Source organism: Folsomia candida, unplaced genomic scaffold, assembly GCF_002217175.1.
Source record: "Folsomia candida strain VU population unplaced genomic scaffold, ASM221717v1 Fcan01_Sc021, whole genome shotgun sequence".
Classification (NCBI taxonomy): Eukaryota; Metazoa; Arthropoda; class Collembola; order Entomobryomorpha; family Isotomidae; genus Folsomia; species Folsomia candida.
In genome coordinates this window covers 217,323-229,694 of record NW_019091213.1, presented here as the reverse complement: position 1 = coordinate 229,694, position 12,372 = coordinate 217,323, and the positions used below count along the sequence as shown (strand labels likewise).

At 43.2% G+C, this 12,372-nt stretch overlaps 4 protein-coding genes across 4 annotated transcripts; 3 read left to right on the top strand and 1 right to left on the bottom strand.

Annotated features, from left to right (window-relative positions):
* The first annotated feature begins 102 nt into the window (after positions 1–102).
* Positions 103–1,487, top strand: LOC110858618. The gene is made up of 5 exons (XM_022107442.2): positions 103–788; positions 866–901; positions 983–1,100; positions 1,202–1,293; positions 1,376–1,487. Exons 1-5 carry the CDS (start codon positions 279–281, stop codon positions 1,385–1,387), a joined length of 768 nt encoding a protein of 255 aa, XP_021963134.1. The 5' UTR covers positions 103–278; the 3' UTR covers positions 1,388–1,487.
* Positions 1,488–2,097: 610 nt separating this feature from the next.
* On the top strand, positions 2,098–6,594 carry LOC110858329 (nucleolar and coiled-body phosphoprotein 1). Its single transcript, XM_022107059.2, has 4 exons — positions 2,098–2,436; positions 2,572–2,919; positions 3,158–3,631; positions 3,695–6,594. The coding sequence occupies exons 1-4, from the start codon at positions 2,355–2,357 to the stop codon at positions 3,751–3,753; spliced, it is 963 nt and encodes a 320-aa protein (XP_021962751.1). The 5' UTR covers positions 2,098–2,354; the 3' UTR covers positions 3,754–6,594.
* A 571-nt stretch (positions 6,595–7,165) lies between these two features.
* On the top strand, positions 7,166–9,906 carry LOC110858513 (alanine aminotransferase 1). Its single transcript, XM_022107328.2, has 8 exons — positions 7,166–7,800; positions 7,989–8,231; positions 8,308–8,424; positions 8,498–8,707; positions 8,773–8,890; positions 8,965–9,086; positions 9,225–9,559; positions 9,635–9,906. Exons 1-8 carry the CDS (start codon positions 7,498–7,500, stop codon positions 9,735–9,737), a joined length of 1,551 nt encoding a protein of 516 aa, XP_021963020.1. The 5' UTR covers positions 7,166–7,497; the 3' UTR covers positions 9,738–9,906.
* LOC110858514 lies at positions 9,684–11,806 on the bottom strand. The gene is made up of 5 exons (XM_022107329.2): positions 11,621–11,806; positions 11,011–11,559; positions 10,523–10,937; positions 10,377–10,458; positions 9,684–10,313 (listed from the first exon to the last, which is right to left on the bottom strand). The coding sequence occupies exons 1-5, from the start codon at positions 11,657–11,659 to the stop codon at positions 10,001–10,003; spliced, it is 1,398 nt and encodes a 465-aa protein (XP_021963021.1). The 5' UTR covers positions 11,660–11,806; the 3' UTR covers positions 9,684–10,000.
* Between the last annotated feature and the right edge of the window lie 566 nt (positions 11,807–12,372).

Genomic DNA, 12,372 nt, shown 5'->3' with positions numbered 1-12,372 from the left:
ACACACGAATTCGCGAATGCTGAAACGGAAATATAGCAATGGATATTTATATATGCTTGGAAAAATACTGTAGTAAGTAATGCTTCAAAATACGTACGCAAGTGTGGAAATAAATAAATATGCGTGCTCATCTAAATATTTTGCTAGCATATATACGTACATTACTGCAAGATTCATAGTTATCGACCAATTTGGCTCTGTTAGTTTCAACTCAAACAAGTCTCAGTCAGTGGGTTTCCAATATTTTACTAGATCTTCAAACTTTGATTGTGTCGACAATGAAGTTAACATCGGTGGGAGCACTTGTTGTGGGATTTTGGGGCGTGTCAATAGGAATGACCGTCAGCACCACGAGAGGAATCAACTCGTCCATCACGTCTACGAGCAGAGGAGGCATTGGTGATAATCGACCGGGTCAAAGTAGCACCACGACCACGGAGAGGATGCTGCTCTTTGAACTCAAGAACGGGACAAAAATGGGCTCCATGTCACTGTTGGCGACCACGCAGATGAAGATGATGATGAGCACCAGCACGGAACGGATGAAAACGGGGTCGCCGCCAATGTCTGGTCCGAGGGGAAATTACAAGGCAGCCACTGAAGGGTCCGAGGCAGGGGTCACAGAGTCTGTACCTCGAAACGGAGGTAGAGGTTGCGCAGGGTCTCGTTTCCTCCCAAAATCCATGTCGGAGAACATCACCAAGGACTGCATCGACTTGATTGGTTTTCGAATGGAGAATTTCCCCCCAAAGGAGGAGGACTTGGTCAAGGTCAACTACGAGGACAAGGTACTCACATTTACGAACAGTGCGTTAAATGTTGAATGAATATCTGTACTCAAAATCTTATTCTCATATTCCCCTAGTGCTTCAGCAAATGCTATTTGACCGAGTTGCATTATGTAAGTCCAATATGTGAAAAGAGCTTGTAGGTAGGATTGTTAATTTCAAGTAGTTTGAACCAAAATTAATTGTGCATGCAGATGACGGAGGCTGACAACTTGGATCCCAAACGGATATTCGATGATATCAGGCAAGAGACACCTCAGGAAAAGTGGCCAGCACGCCACGATGCCATCAAGGACTGTATCAAACACACAGGTGACTTTCACATTACACATGTGCATATAATTATCTGATTCTCCCATTTGGGCTGATGTTATGATTAAATTTGGCATTATTTTGTTAATGAATGGCTGCAGAGGACATGGCGTCGGTTGAGGGTGGCGTGTCGAACTCGCCCTGTAAATATGCTCTCGTCTTCTTCGTATGTGCCCGTGAGTCGGAACGACGGGTGTGTTATGCTAACTGTTATGTTATCTTAATATTTTGTTTATTGCTGGACATATTTTTTAACAACGTGACATTTCTTGCAGATTATTTGCTGAAGGATTGACTTTACAAGCTGGCGTATATACTTATTTACGTTGTTTCATTTTTTATTAAGAATTTCCTAAATATATGTAATACATTTCCTAACCTCTGCAATCAATTTTTTGACGAAAGTCTACATTATTTCGACAGGTTTCATCAGTTTCATGAATTTCAGGTCATGAATAAAAGTCTGCATGCGCTATACATGCATACTTTCATGCAGAATTCATGAAATAGTGCTGAATTGCTGATGCTACTTAAATGGAGGCAGTATGATACTTAAATCTGAGCTAAAAAATCTCATGGTCATCCCCTCATTTCATATCAATTAAATTAATTCCGCATAATTAATGCTGATGAGTCAGCGTTGTTGGTAATAAATTGGCACCCATGAAAATGGCTTCACTTTTCTTGTGGACAACGTATCTTAAGACTTTGAGTATCTAAGTAACGTTGATTCCATCATAATCTTTGCAAATGGCGTCACTCCAAAAATCATATGACCATCCGCTGATTCAGGGTTGTCCTGAGTCGAAATTTGTAGTTGGGTAGGCACGCCGTTGTTCTTGTGCTGTGGGTGTGTCGACAAGTTGTGGGGTTGGTCACAGTCCACGACTGCAAAATAAGCTGGGAGTTGTTGCCTTGCTGAGCAACAGGTAGCAGTAGTGGCTCTCTCTCTCCCAGCCAGCCTGCTTCGTGTGCTGACTTGCATACATACGGCGAGTCAAGTTGAGTGTCAGTTTCGGTTTCAGTCACTCAGCTTGAGCAGAAGACGAAGACGAATTCACGAGAACTCTGCCATATGGACAAATCTTGTTCTCCAAGCAGCAGCAGCACCCGGCCGTAGGACAACCCACGACGACGTAGCCATCCAGGAACCCCCACCAACTAACTAGGAACTAATTAGTAAAAAATAGTCGGCACATTCCTCCATCGCCACCCCTCTCGCTCCGTCCTCCCATCCGCCAAGAAGAGAAGAACATGGACTCCTTGGCCGGGGTTGAACCACAGCTCATCATCCCCTTCATCCTCGTCGTCGGGGCTGTGCTCGTCTACATTTTTGGTATGTCGAAAACAAACTCCTCCCCCAACTGGTTCAGCACCTCCTCCTTCCAAAACCACTCCTTGAAAAGCTCTGTTAATAATTAATAATTTTTAATTTTTACCAAGGAATTGACTATTTTGTATTTTTCCACAGGCTTCAAACAAACCGACGAACCTAGTTACGAACAACTGGCTGTCCTCCAGTCCTCCAACTCCTACAAAGACAAACATCACCGGTCGGGGGCTACCAACAACCCCAAACAACAGTCAAACAAGAACTCTGCAGCCTCATCGGCGGCAACAAGTGCCAAACCAAAGACAAATGGACATCTTCCATCAAATGGGACAGTGAAGAAGGCCGCACCAGCACCAGCACCGTCTACATCGTCTGCTGGTGGAAAAACGGAAGGACATAAGAACAATGAGAACAAACCCCCCGTCGTTCAAGCCGCCAAAAAGAGTGTTAAAGATCCAGCCAACAAGCCAGAAGACTTTGAGTCTGGTAAGGAACATATTTTATTATCCAATATTCCGTGGGTTCGATTTTTGTCTTTGTCCCGGGAAACGGGAGCCAAAAAAGGTCCCGGAGGGATTTTTTTAACTGTTCCCGGTTTTCGCCCCCTGCAACTTCGGTGCATCACAAATCGAACCCACGCAGTATTCCATATTCTTATGTATTACGTGACCCATAATCTATGTAAAAGCTTGCATGATTTCTGATCGCTAATATCGATCTACAGGTGATTGGATTCCCGCTGTGTCTCGTAAAGATAAGGCCAAGAAACCCAAAGAAGCTCCAGCCAGCCCTGGGAAAAAAGCCGGCGGTAAACAGGAAACCACGACATCCTTTCTTCCCATTGATGCGACCTCTGGCAGTGGCAGCCCGGTGAAGGCTCCCAAGATCGAAGACTTGTTGGCAGAGATGAACGTTCTAAAGGAAATTGAGAAGCAGAATCACTCGACTCAAACAAGCCCAGACAAGAAAAAGATTGTTGCAGAAGAGAAGACCAAGAAGGTGCAGCCACCACCACCTGCAACAGGAGGTGGGAAGGCTAAGGTCAAAGTTGTTCCCACTGAGGCTGCCACTAAAAATGACGAAGAGGAGGTTGCTAATGAAGTCTCTGCCCCTCCGGCCGTTGTGACGGCTCAAGAAAAGAAGGCGGCAGAGGAAAAGCCAAAGAGCAACATTGCCTTTGATGAAATGAGTGGTGGTGGTGAGTAATAAGAATTATTCATGAATTTATCAACGGATTGTCAAATCAATTGATGAATTTCAGATTCGTGGGAAGAAGCCAAATCCCGTGGGGCCAAGAAACGTAGAACCCGCAAAGATTAGAACAACGATCGCCAAAAAATACGTTCCAAATACTTGGCAATACATGTACAGGCCGTGAATCAAACATCGCTAGTACTGCTTCCGTGTCGCAGCTCATTCCTCGTTCCATTAATTTAATCCATTTCTTCCCACTCCATGTGACAAAACAAAAATTGGAATAATCAGCCTAATATTAAGCGGTCGGTCAATTTGACTCTCTCTCTCTCTCACAAATATCATGTATAATATCCTTCCTTACAGCCTAATACATAACAAGTTATACTAGAGCGAATCGTCAATTAAGAATCTACTCAAATTAAGCTAACAACAACCAATCAATCATAATATTTATTGCTAATATTTATCCATTTCAACGCCTTTTGCCTTTCACACAAAGATAAAAGTCTGGACTGGAGTCATCGTGCTCTATATTTTCAATTATAAATACATTTATCAGCCAGATTATGATACCCATCCAGACGAAGGAGACGAATATTTCTGCTCGTGATTTCATTCAAACTTTTTTTGCAAAAAATGCCTAAAACTATGTCATAAATTATAAATGAGACTTTTTACTTAACCTTGTCCACTTTCGTACTCGTGCTCGTAATTACTAACCCTGTCCTTGTACTACCACATTATCTATAGAACTTCACGAATTGATACCCAGCATATTTGTGATTCGAGTCTTAACATAATAGTTGAAGTGATGACGATGACGTAATAACTCGATATGTAAATGATGCATTCCCATTAAACCCAAAGAGCAAATATTATAATTAATTCTAGATTTTGTGAAGACGAAGAATGATAACGATTTCCTCATTATCGTGTATTTACCCGAGTCATTGTCGTCGTAATTTTGTTTGATCTAGATAAGGGATAAATATATACATAGATACTCAAATTGTTATTGCCTCAACTTTGTTAATTATTTTAATTAATTGGTGCTTGATTAATTGGATTACTTGTCAAGTTACGATTGCTGTTTGTAGGATAATATTGTTTGCTAAGACTATAGTTTGGTTCCGTTATGCGTTATCTAAGTAGGCGTTCCATACCGTGAGATTCTGATAAAGAAAATCATGGAATGAGACACAACCAGAGCTCACATATCTTGTGCATTTTTGTTGTTCATACCTTAACAATGATTTCTCAATAATTAATTTGGACCAAGATGTGTGTACATAGGATTTAAGATTTATTACTCTGCGTTTATTTTTTTGACTATTTCTGGCAGATGGGTATTCTCTTCTCCGGATTATATAAATATTATTCTGTGTGTTATATATGCGTTTGTGCCATCCAATCTAAAAATTAGAGTTTTCGAGCTGATATTACGTGATGTATATAGCTTATATGACTATGTGGACGGGATATTGCTTGCTGTTTCTCTGTCTAATATTTTGCCCCATTTTTTCCTGGATTAAAATTCTCCTCAAAAAAATCCATCCAAATTTTGGTGGATGCTATGTTTGGTACAACGAATGAGGTCAAATCTTGTGAGTGCATTTTTATGTTGTTTAAGAAAATATCCCGCACTTCTGTGATACTAACCTTTGTCCTCATTACTCTCGTATCGTATATCTCTCTCTCTCTACTTTGTTGTACCGTTATCATCTCTGTCTGCAAAGTGCAAATTGCTCAGAATAGACGAACCATTGGCCAATATAAGACTTACTCAAATTAATGATTGAATTTACTGTCAATAAGGTTTCGATCTGTCGTTTTTTCGGGTCTCCTCTTGTATTTGTAAATGAATGCATTTTCTGTAGACATGATCGTTTATTGTATTTAACTATTTTTAGCTAGTTAAGAGTTATTGTTAGTTTACGTATTTAGAGGAGGCAGGCGCTAACATTTTGTTAAGTGTCACCGCTACACAGTACCTTACTCACAGGAAGTGTAGCTGGAGACAGGAAAAAGAAAGACGGGGAAAACCATTGAATGAAATTCAAGCTTAATTGCTTTGACAGCTTTGTTTGTTACTAGTTTATAAGTTTATAATTTTTAGTATAATTTAATTTAAGAAAAAACACCCACGATAATTCCCTCTCATCCAGAATACAATTACAAAAAGCCTACGAGAGATTATTTATATATTCGTGCTCCAATGTCAATTACATAACCTTACACACATTTGTACTGCGTGGTGCTAATTAAAACTGGGATCGAATGTGGGCCAGCTAAAAATACTGTCGAAAGTGATGTGACATTTATTTTCTACCACTTTTTTGGGGCCTTAAATCAAAGATGTAAAAAGAATACCAAAATTCTGATGTGGGTGATTAACGAATTGTACTAATTAAGAGTGCATGATTATTAATTAAGTGTGTGCTTGCTGGATGTTCCATTAGTCATAAGTCAATTTTATTGTAACTACATAAATACTTGAGGAACTACTTATATATTTAACGATAAAGCTGTATTTTTGGGTTCAGTGTTTCATAAAAAGTTGTAAAAACTCATGGTATGGACGTCGTATTCTTGTATTAATTAATTTGATGCTGCAGTTTTGCATCGTTCCACCGTCGTTCGAGTAATACTGAACTTGGTGAGAATGCTGTCTGTCTGCACCACGATTTTGACGAGTGATTTGTATATTGTATAAGGAGATAATCGTGTGTAAATATTAACGAGTTATTTATACATAAAGTCAGGGTTCGGGAGTAGGTTAGATTGATGAACTGATGAAATTGGGTCGAGTTGTTGTCAGCAGGTAGCTTCACACACACACTACTGCTAGCTACATAATCAAGAATAATAATATTCATCAAGACATTTTTGTTGTATGATAATAATTGTAATAATGTAATGATGCTGCGGGAGGAAAAAATAAATCAAACAATATATTATCAAATATGGGTGGGTTGTTGGGTCTCGCTCTTGAATCGCGTCACCCATGATGGTCCTGGTCATATCATTCTGGTCGTTATATCGTTGACACTCACTGCAAAACGGGCAATCGATTCGGTCGTCGCCCAAGCACCTGTCCTGGACTTACAAAGATTGTCCACAGTAGTATATGCATCTGTGTACAAATAACGTGTAAGTATTTGCACTGCTGAGGATTTTCCTGAGTTACTGTGGCACGAGAATAATAATGACACCATAGTATAGCAATACTATGGTGTCATTATTTTAACCATGTACATAAGCACACATGCAATACAGTATTGCATGTGTGCTTATGTACATGGTTAAAAGTAGGTACAGCTAAGCAGTTATAGGCATGGAGAGGTTGCAACGTTTGGCGAACTCTGATGCAATAAATTGGTGAACCGTGTTCGAAAACACCTTTTGAAGAGAGTGAGTTTGAGCATGGAGAGGCGTGCGTGATTGGGCTCACGTAGCCCGACGTGGCTTATCAGCTTTCCTCCCTGGTTGAAGGCTTTCCCTTCTCAAGTGCCATTGTTCTTCTTGTGGTCACACCGACCATTGCTCTTCTCTGCACATACCTGGAACCGGCTCCTTACCTCATCGTCATCAACGATAAGCATGAACTGTGTCCTGCTCAACAGCCGATACAGTAAAGTATTTTTGCACCTCATCAACTATCCTCCTGTGCATGCCTGTGGAACTCGCATATCGAGGAGATGTTGATAAGCACATTGACTCACTCGCCCTAATAACGACCTCTACTCGTTCCGCTACCTTACACAACTCCAACAAGTATTTAAAGAATATGCTCCACAAACTCAGCCTCACTTGTTGCTCTCGCTGTCTCCTGAGATTGATGAATTAGAAATACCCATCGTGCTTATCATGGTGCAGGAAACCACAATGTTGGAACGAGCGGTGGGTCCCACGGAGAAGGGGGCTTTGACCCACAACGGGGACAAAGGCTACTTCTTTAGAAATAAGACGCTGACAACGTCCACTTGCAACCCTTACATCAAGACCTTCAAGGCCATGGAGTACGCCGCCCGAGGCCCCGTCATCCTGAGAGCCATGCAGATCGAGGCAGAGCTACGCTCCGGAGTCAAGAAGCCTTTTCGCCAAGTTATCAAAGCCAACTTGGGGGACGCCCACGCCATGGGGCAGAAACCCCTCAGTTTCGTGAGACAGGTGTGTGTGCGTACATATTGTGTTATGGTCGAGGAATTATAATTAAAGACATTTCTTTATGAGACTTTCATAAAGAAATGTCTCTAATTTTTATTTCTCAACCATAGTTAATTGGTTGCATCTGGGGGTGGGTTGAGACGGCCAATCTCAACTTTCCGATTTTTATTTATGCGTGGCTTCTCTCACAGGTTTTGGCCTTGGTGGCGTGCCCGAACCTCCTCGAGACGACCCATTATTTCCCCGACGATGTGAAGCTGAAAGCCAGGTCAATCTTGGATCAGTGCCGAGGAGGAAGTGTGGGTGCTTACACTGACTCGCGAGGTCTGGAAGTGGTCAGAAAGTGTGTTGCAGACTACATTGAACGCAGAGACGGCATTCCGTCCGATCCGGAGAACATCGTGGTCACAGCAGGTGCTTCGGAGGGAATTCGGGTAAAGAACATTAAGAAGCTTTCTACAAAATGCTCTACGACTTAAAAAAATAAGACGTGTGAATCTCTTCTTCCAGTCTTGTCTCAAGTTGTTCAAGGGTGTTGAGGGGGAGGAGAAAAGGTCAGGGGTGCTGGTGCCAGTTCCGGAGTATCCCCTCTATTCTGCCACCCTTGGAGAGTACAATATAGCAAAGGTGCGTAATATGCATGGTACAAGTCGACTCTTTGATGGTGAGGCAAGTTGAGACATGTGTTGAGCCTCTGCAGATAAATTACTACTTGGACGAGTCGGATGGGTGGGGTTTGAGTCGGGTGGAGCTGGAACGCGCCTTGACGGAGGGGCGAAAGGTGGCCGAGCCGAGGGCGATCGTAGTCATAAATCCAGGCAACCCCACAGGCCAAGTCCTCACCAGGAGCAACATGGAGCAAGTCATCCGGTTCGCGTATGACGAGAGGCTCGTCATCTTGGCTGATGAAGTGAGTCACCATCCATTAGTGTCTGTTTCTAGGCTAAACGAGGACTAATTCCAATTGGAATGCAGGTTTACCAGGACAATGTGTACGAGGATGCCGAGTTCGTCTCGTTCAAGAAGGTTCTGAGCCAAATGCCAGCCCCCTTCAACGGGGTGGAACTCGTCTCATTCTACTCCTGCTCCAAAGGTCAGCACTTGTTTTAACCTGCTCGACTCAATGCTGTAAATTAACTTAATTAAATAAAGTGCTCCTGGTCACAGGTTTTGTCTGCGAGTGCGGTCTGCGAGGAGCATATTTCGAATGTACCAATATGGATCCCGAGGTAAAGTCCATTCTGTTGGCGACGGCAGCAGCAAAACTGTGTCCCACGGTGCTAGGCCAGGTTAGTAGCTTCAGTTTTTATTTTCTCCCAGCTCTGTAACAGAACTGGCCGTCACAAGTTAATCATCAGCAGACCCTTGAGCTCCTACTTTGGTCCAATCCTTGCTCTCGCGAATACTAAATTAATTTTTATGGCCAGGCTGCCGTTGCATGTTCCGTGGACCCACCGCGACCTGGTGACCCCTCCTACGCCGCCTTCCGCTACGAGAAGGACAACATTCTCAACGGTCTGGGAGAACGGGCTCGTCTGGTCACGGAGGTGTTCAACTCGATCCCCCTCGTGTCCTGCTCCCCAGTTCAAGGAGCGCTCTACGCCTTTCCCAACGTCCAACTCCCGCAAAGTGCAATCAACGCTGCGATAAGATTGGGACAAGAACCGGATGTCTTTTATGCATTAGAATTACTCGAAGAAACCGGAATATGTGTGGTTCCAGGGTCGGGGATTGGACAGAAAGAGGGCACCTTCCACTTCAGGTAAGTATCTAAAAAATGTTCGTCATTTGCTTATGAACTTGGAAATTTCGTTATAAAAATATTTATTTCCAACAGAACAACGATTCTCCCCGAGACGAGTCAGTTGGTGGATATGTTGGACAGATTTAAGATATTTCATCTCAATTTTATTAAAAAATATGCAACACTCGAGACATAACTGTAAAAGCTAACAAAGGATTTATGTACTTTTGTAATTAAGTGAATATTGTATTACGAATGTTGGACAAAGCAGTCTCACGTTGACTTTAGAATATTTTTTGTATATGCTCTACCATTAAGTTAATATTTATATCAATAAAGCATTAAATTATTGCTGCACACTTTCAGATAAAACGTGTCGTCGTGAAGCAATATAATTTTGATTCTTTGTCATTGATTCACGATTTAGATAGCCAATCTCATCTTGCACTGCGTATTTTGTTACGGCGACTGTCTCAACATTGTGGCAAAGTGTTTGGTCATGGGGCATCTCGAGTCTTGGCTGGACGTGGACTTGAGGATGGTCCAGTTGTCCTCACCACCGCACCACTTGTCGATAGCCTCCTCCTCCACGGAAGATAGCAGGTCGCGTCGTGTGGACAAGGAGAACAAGTGATCACGCGCCGATTCGTCCCTCAGTCCTCCAAACACGAGCTGCGCCAGAGCCCGGTCCGCCACAATCCGTCCAAGCGTCGTCCGAGCATCGTCCTCACTCCGAGCACCCTCCGTAATCAGCACTTGCTGCTTGATTTGCCTATGATAAGGGGAACAGTTTGATTGATTTACTAAACGAGCTCCTGGTTGGACTTGTACTCACCGAAAGTCCATCACTTTGCGGAACATTTGGAGCCGGATGTTGTAGAGTGAGACGGGCCAGACGGTGGGGATGAGAACGTACACTGAAAATTAAATTTGCAACCGTTCATTTGAATTCGCGAAAAAATTAGGGCACGTTTTAGGTACCTTTCCGCCACTCTTCCTCCCCCATCTCCTTTTTCAACTGGCGGAGGGCTGGGATGGTGGCTGATACGTGCGCTTTAGCCGCGATTTGCATGCTCTTGTCAATCCAGGGGGCCATCTCAGTGGCAAACGTGTGGAACTTTGTGTGCGTGACGGAATTGTGTTTGAGACATGAGGCAATGAACATGGTCACCATGCTGAGGAGTTTTTTGGCGTGGTCGGCCTCCTTTTGAGGGAGGTTGCTGGATGGGAGGGCATACAAGGCCTTGTTCACTTCGGTGTCGAGAGTCTTGAGACTATTTTGCCAGTTCTGAGAATTTGGGGAACGAAAGTATGGCGCAACTATGGCGAAAACGCCCAAAACCATGTGGCTGAGGCATTTGTGAAGCTCAAAATCCGAGCTGACAGGCACTATTCGCTGAAGAAATAGTACAATAATGTGTCAAATATGACTCATTTGCATACTGCACACCACTAGTTAATGTGCACACCTTCATCGTCCCATTTCTGAAGTAGACCTTGTAGGCTCCTCCAACCCCGGCCAGCTCGGGAGTGTCGTTGTCCGTCGCCACAATCAGGGGGAAGATATTCTGCCCCGTGTTCTGGATGAGAGTGAGGTAGTTCTGCCGCATGTTGAGGTGAATGTCCTTGACGGAGAGGTGGAAGTTTCTCGCTGGAGAGCCACGATAAGCCACAGCATCGATGAACACGTCCAATTCCTCCGTGAGAGCCGAAATGGTTTCCTCGTAGCAAGTCTTGGACGCATCAGTGTCCAAGTTCTGCTTGAGACAGGTGTAGTTGGACACGGCGTCACTCTCGTCAGCACAACCGCCACGGGCAGAGTTGAACCGTTGTCCGCCGGAACAGATGTACGACGCCGTGTCAAAGGAGTTACTGGAAGGGTTAAAAGTGCAGCGGTAGTAGATGCGAGGGTCGTCTGGGTCCCCAACCAAACCGTCCTTCCTGCAGGGACCGTTATCTCCAACCGTGTTTGATGTGGATGCAATATTTCCTGACAGCAAGACGACGAGGGTTTCCACCTGTGTCGTGGGAAAATCCCGTTAAATGTGCGCACAAAGATATTTTCACAAACGCTCTTACCGTGACTAATATGAATAAATTACTGTGGCGCAACATCATGCAAGTTTGGTTCGACTGAATTAAAAAAAACTGCAGCACAAGGGTTGACACTGATTTGCTCTACAACCTTGAACCACTTCTAACGTCGGCTTTGTTCTGTTCATCCGTTTACACTTGCCAGTGACTTATATCAACGTTCACCTTTGGCTTCGTGGAGGTATGCATTTCGTGGAAATCGGTTTCATAAACTAATCATGGTCGACGAAGGAAATGTTTATGCAGGGACACAGATGTGTTCCTTTCATCTCACCCATGCCCATTTGCCACTTGACGTCACCTTCCAATTCTGTGTTATTATTATTATTATATCCGCTGCAAATTCGTTAATTCGCTTGCTTCATGACCCATTACAAATTCGGAGCTGGTGCATCAAATCCAGCCAAAGTTATTGGTTACATATTCGTTGTTATTTAATAAAGCATGCAAATACTTTCATTGCATGCATACAAATTGTTGTTCTTACATCTGTAAGCTTTTCAGCCGTCCGTCTGTTAAATTCCATTAAACATATCAAATTATGCTGTAATGTGGTGAGGACAATGAGAACGTGCTCATTATTGGTGCTGTACTCATTTGCATGGAACATTGGCAAATTCCAAGAAATATTTAAATGCTAAATTGGGATCATGTCATGTGATGAAAAACACTAATGTACGTACGGATATCGTGTCGTTTGGTATGGGATTGAGTGAATTGATTGAGTGAGCGAACTC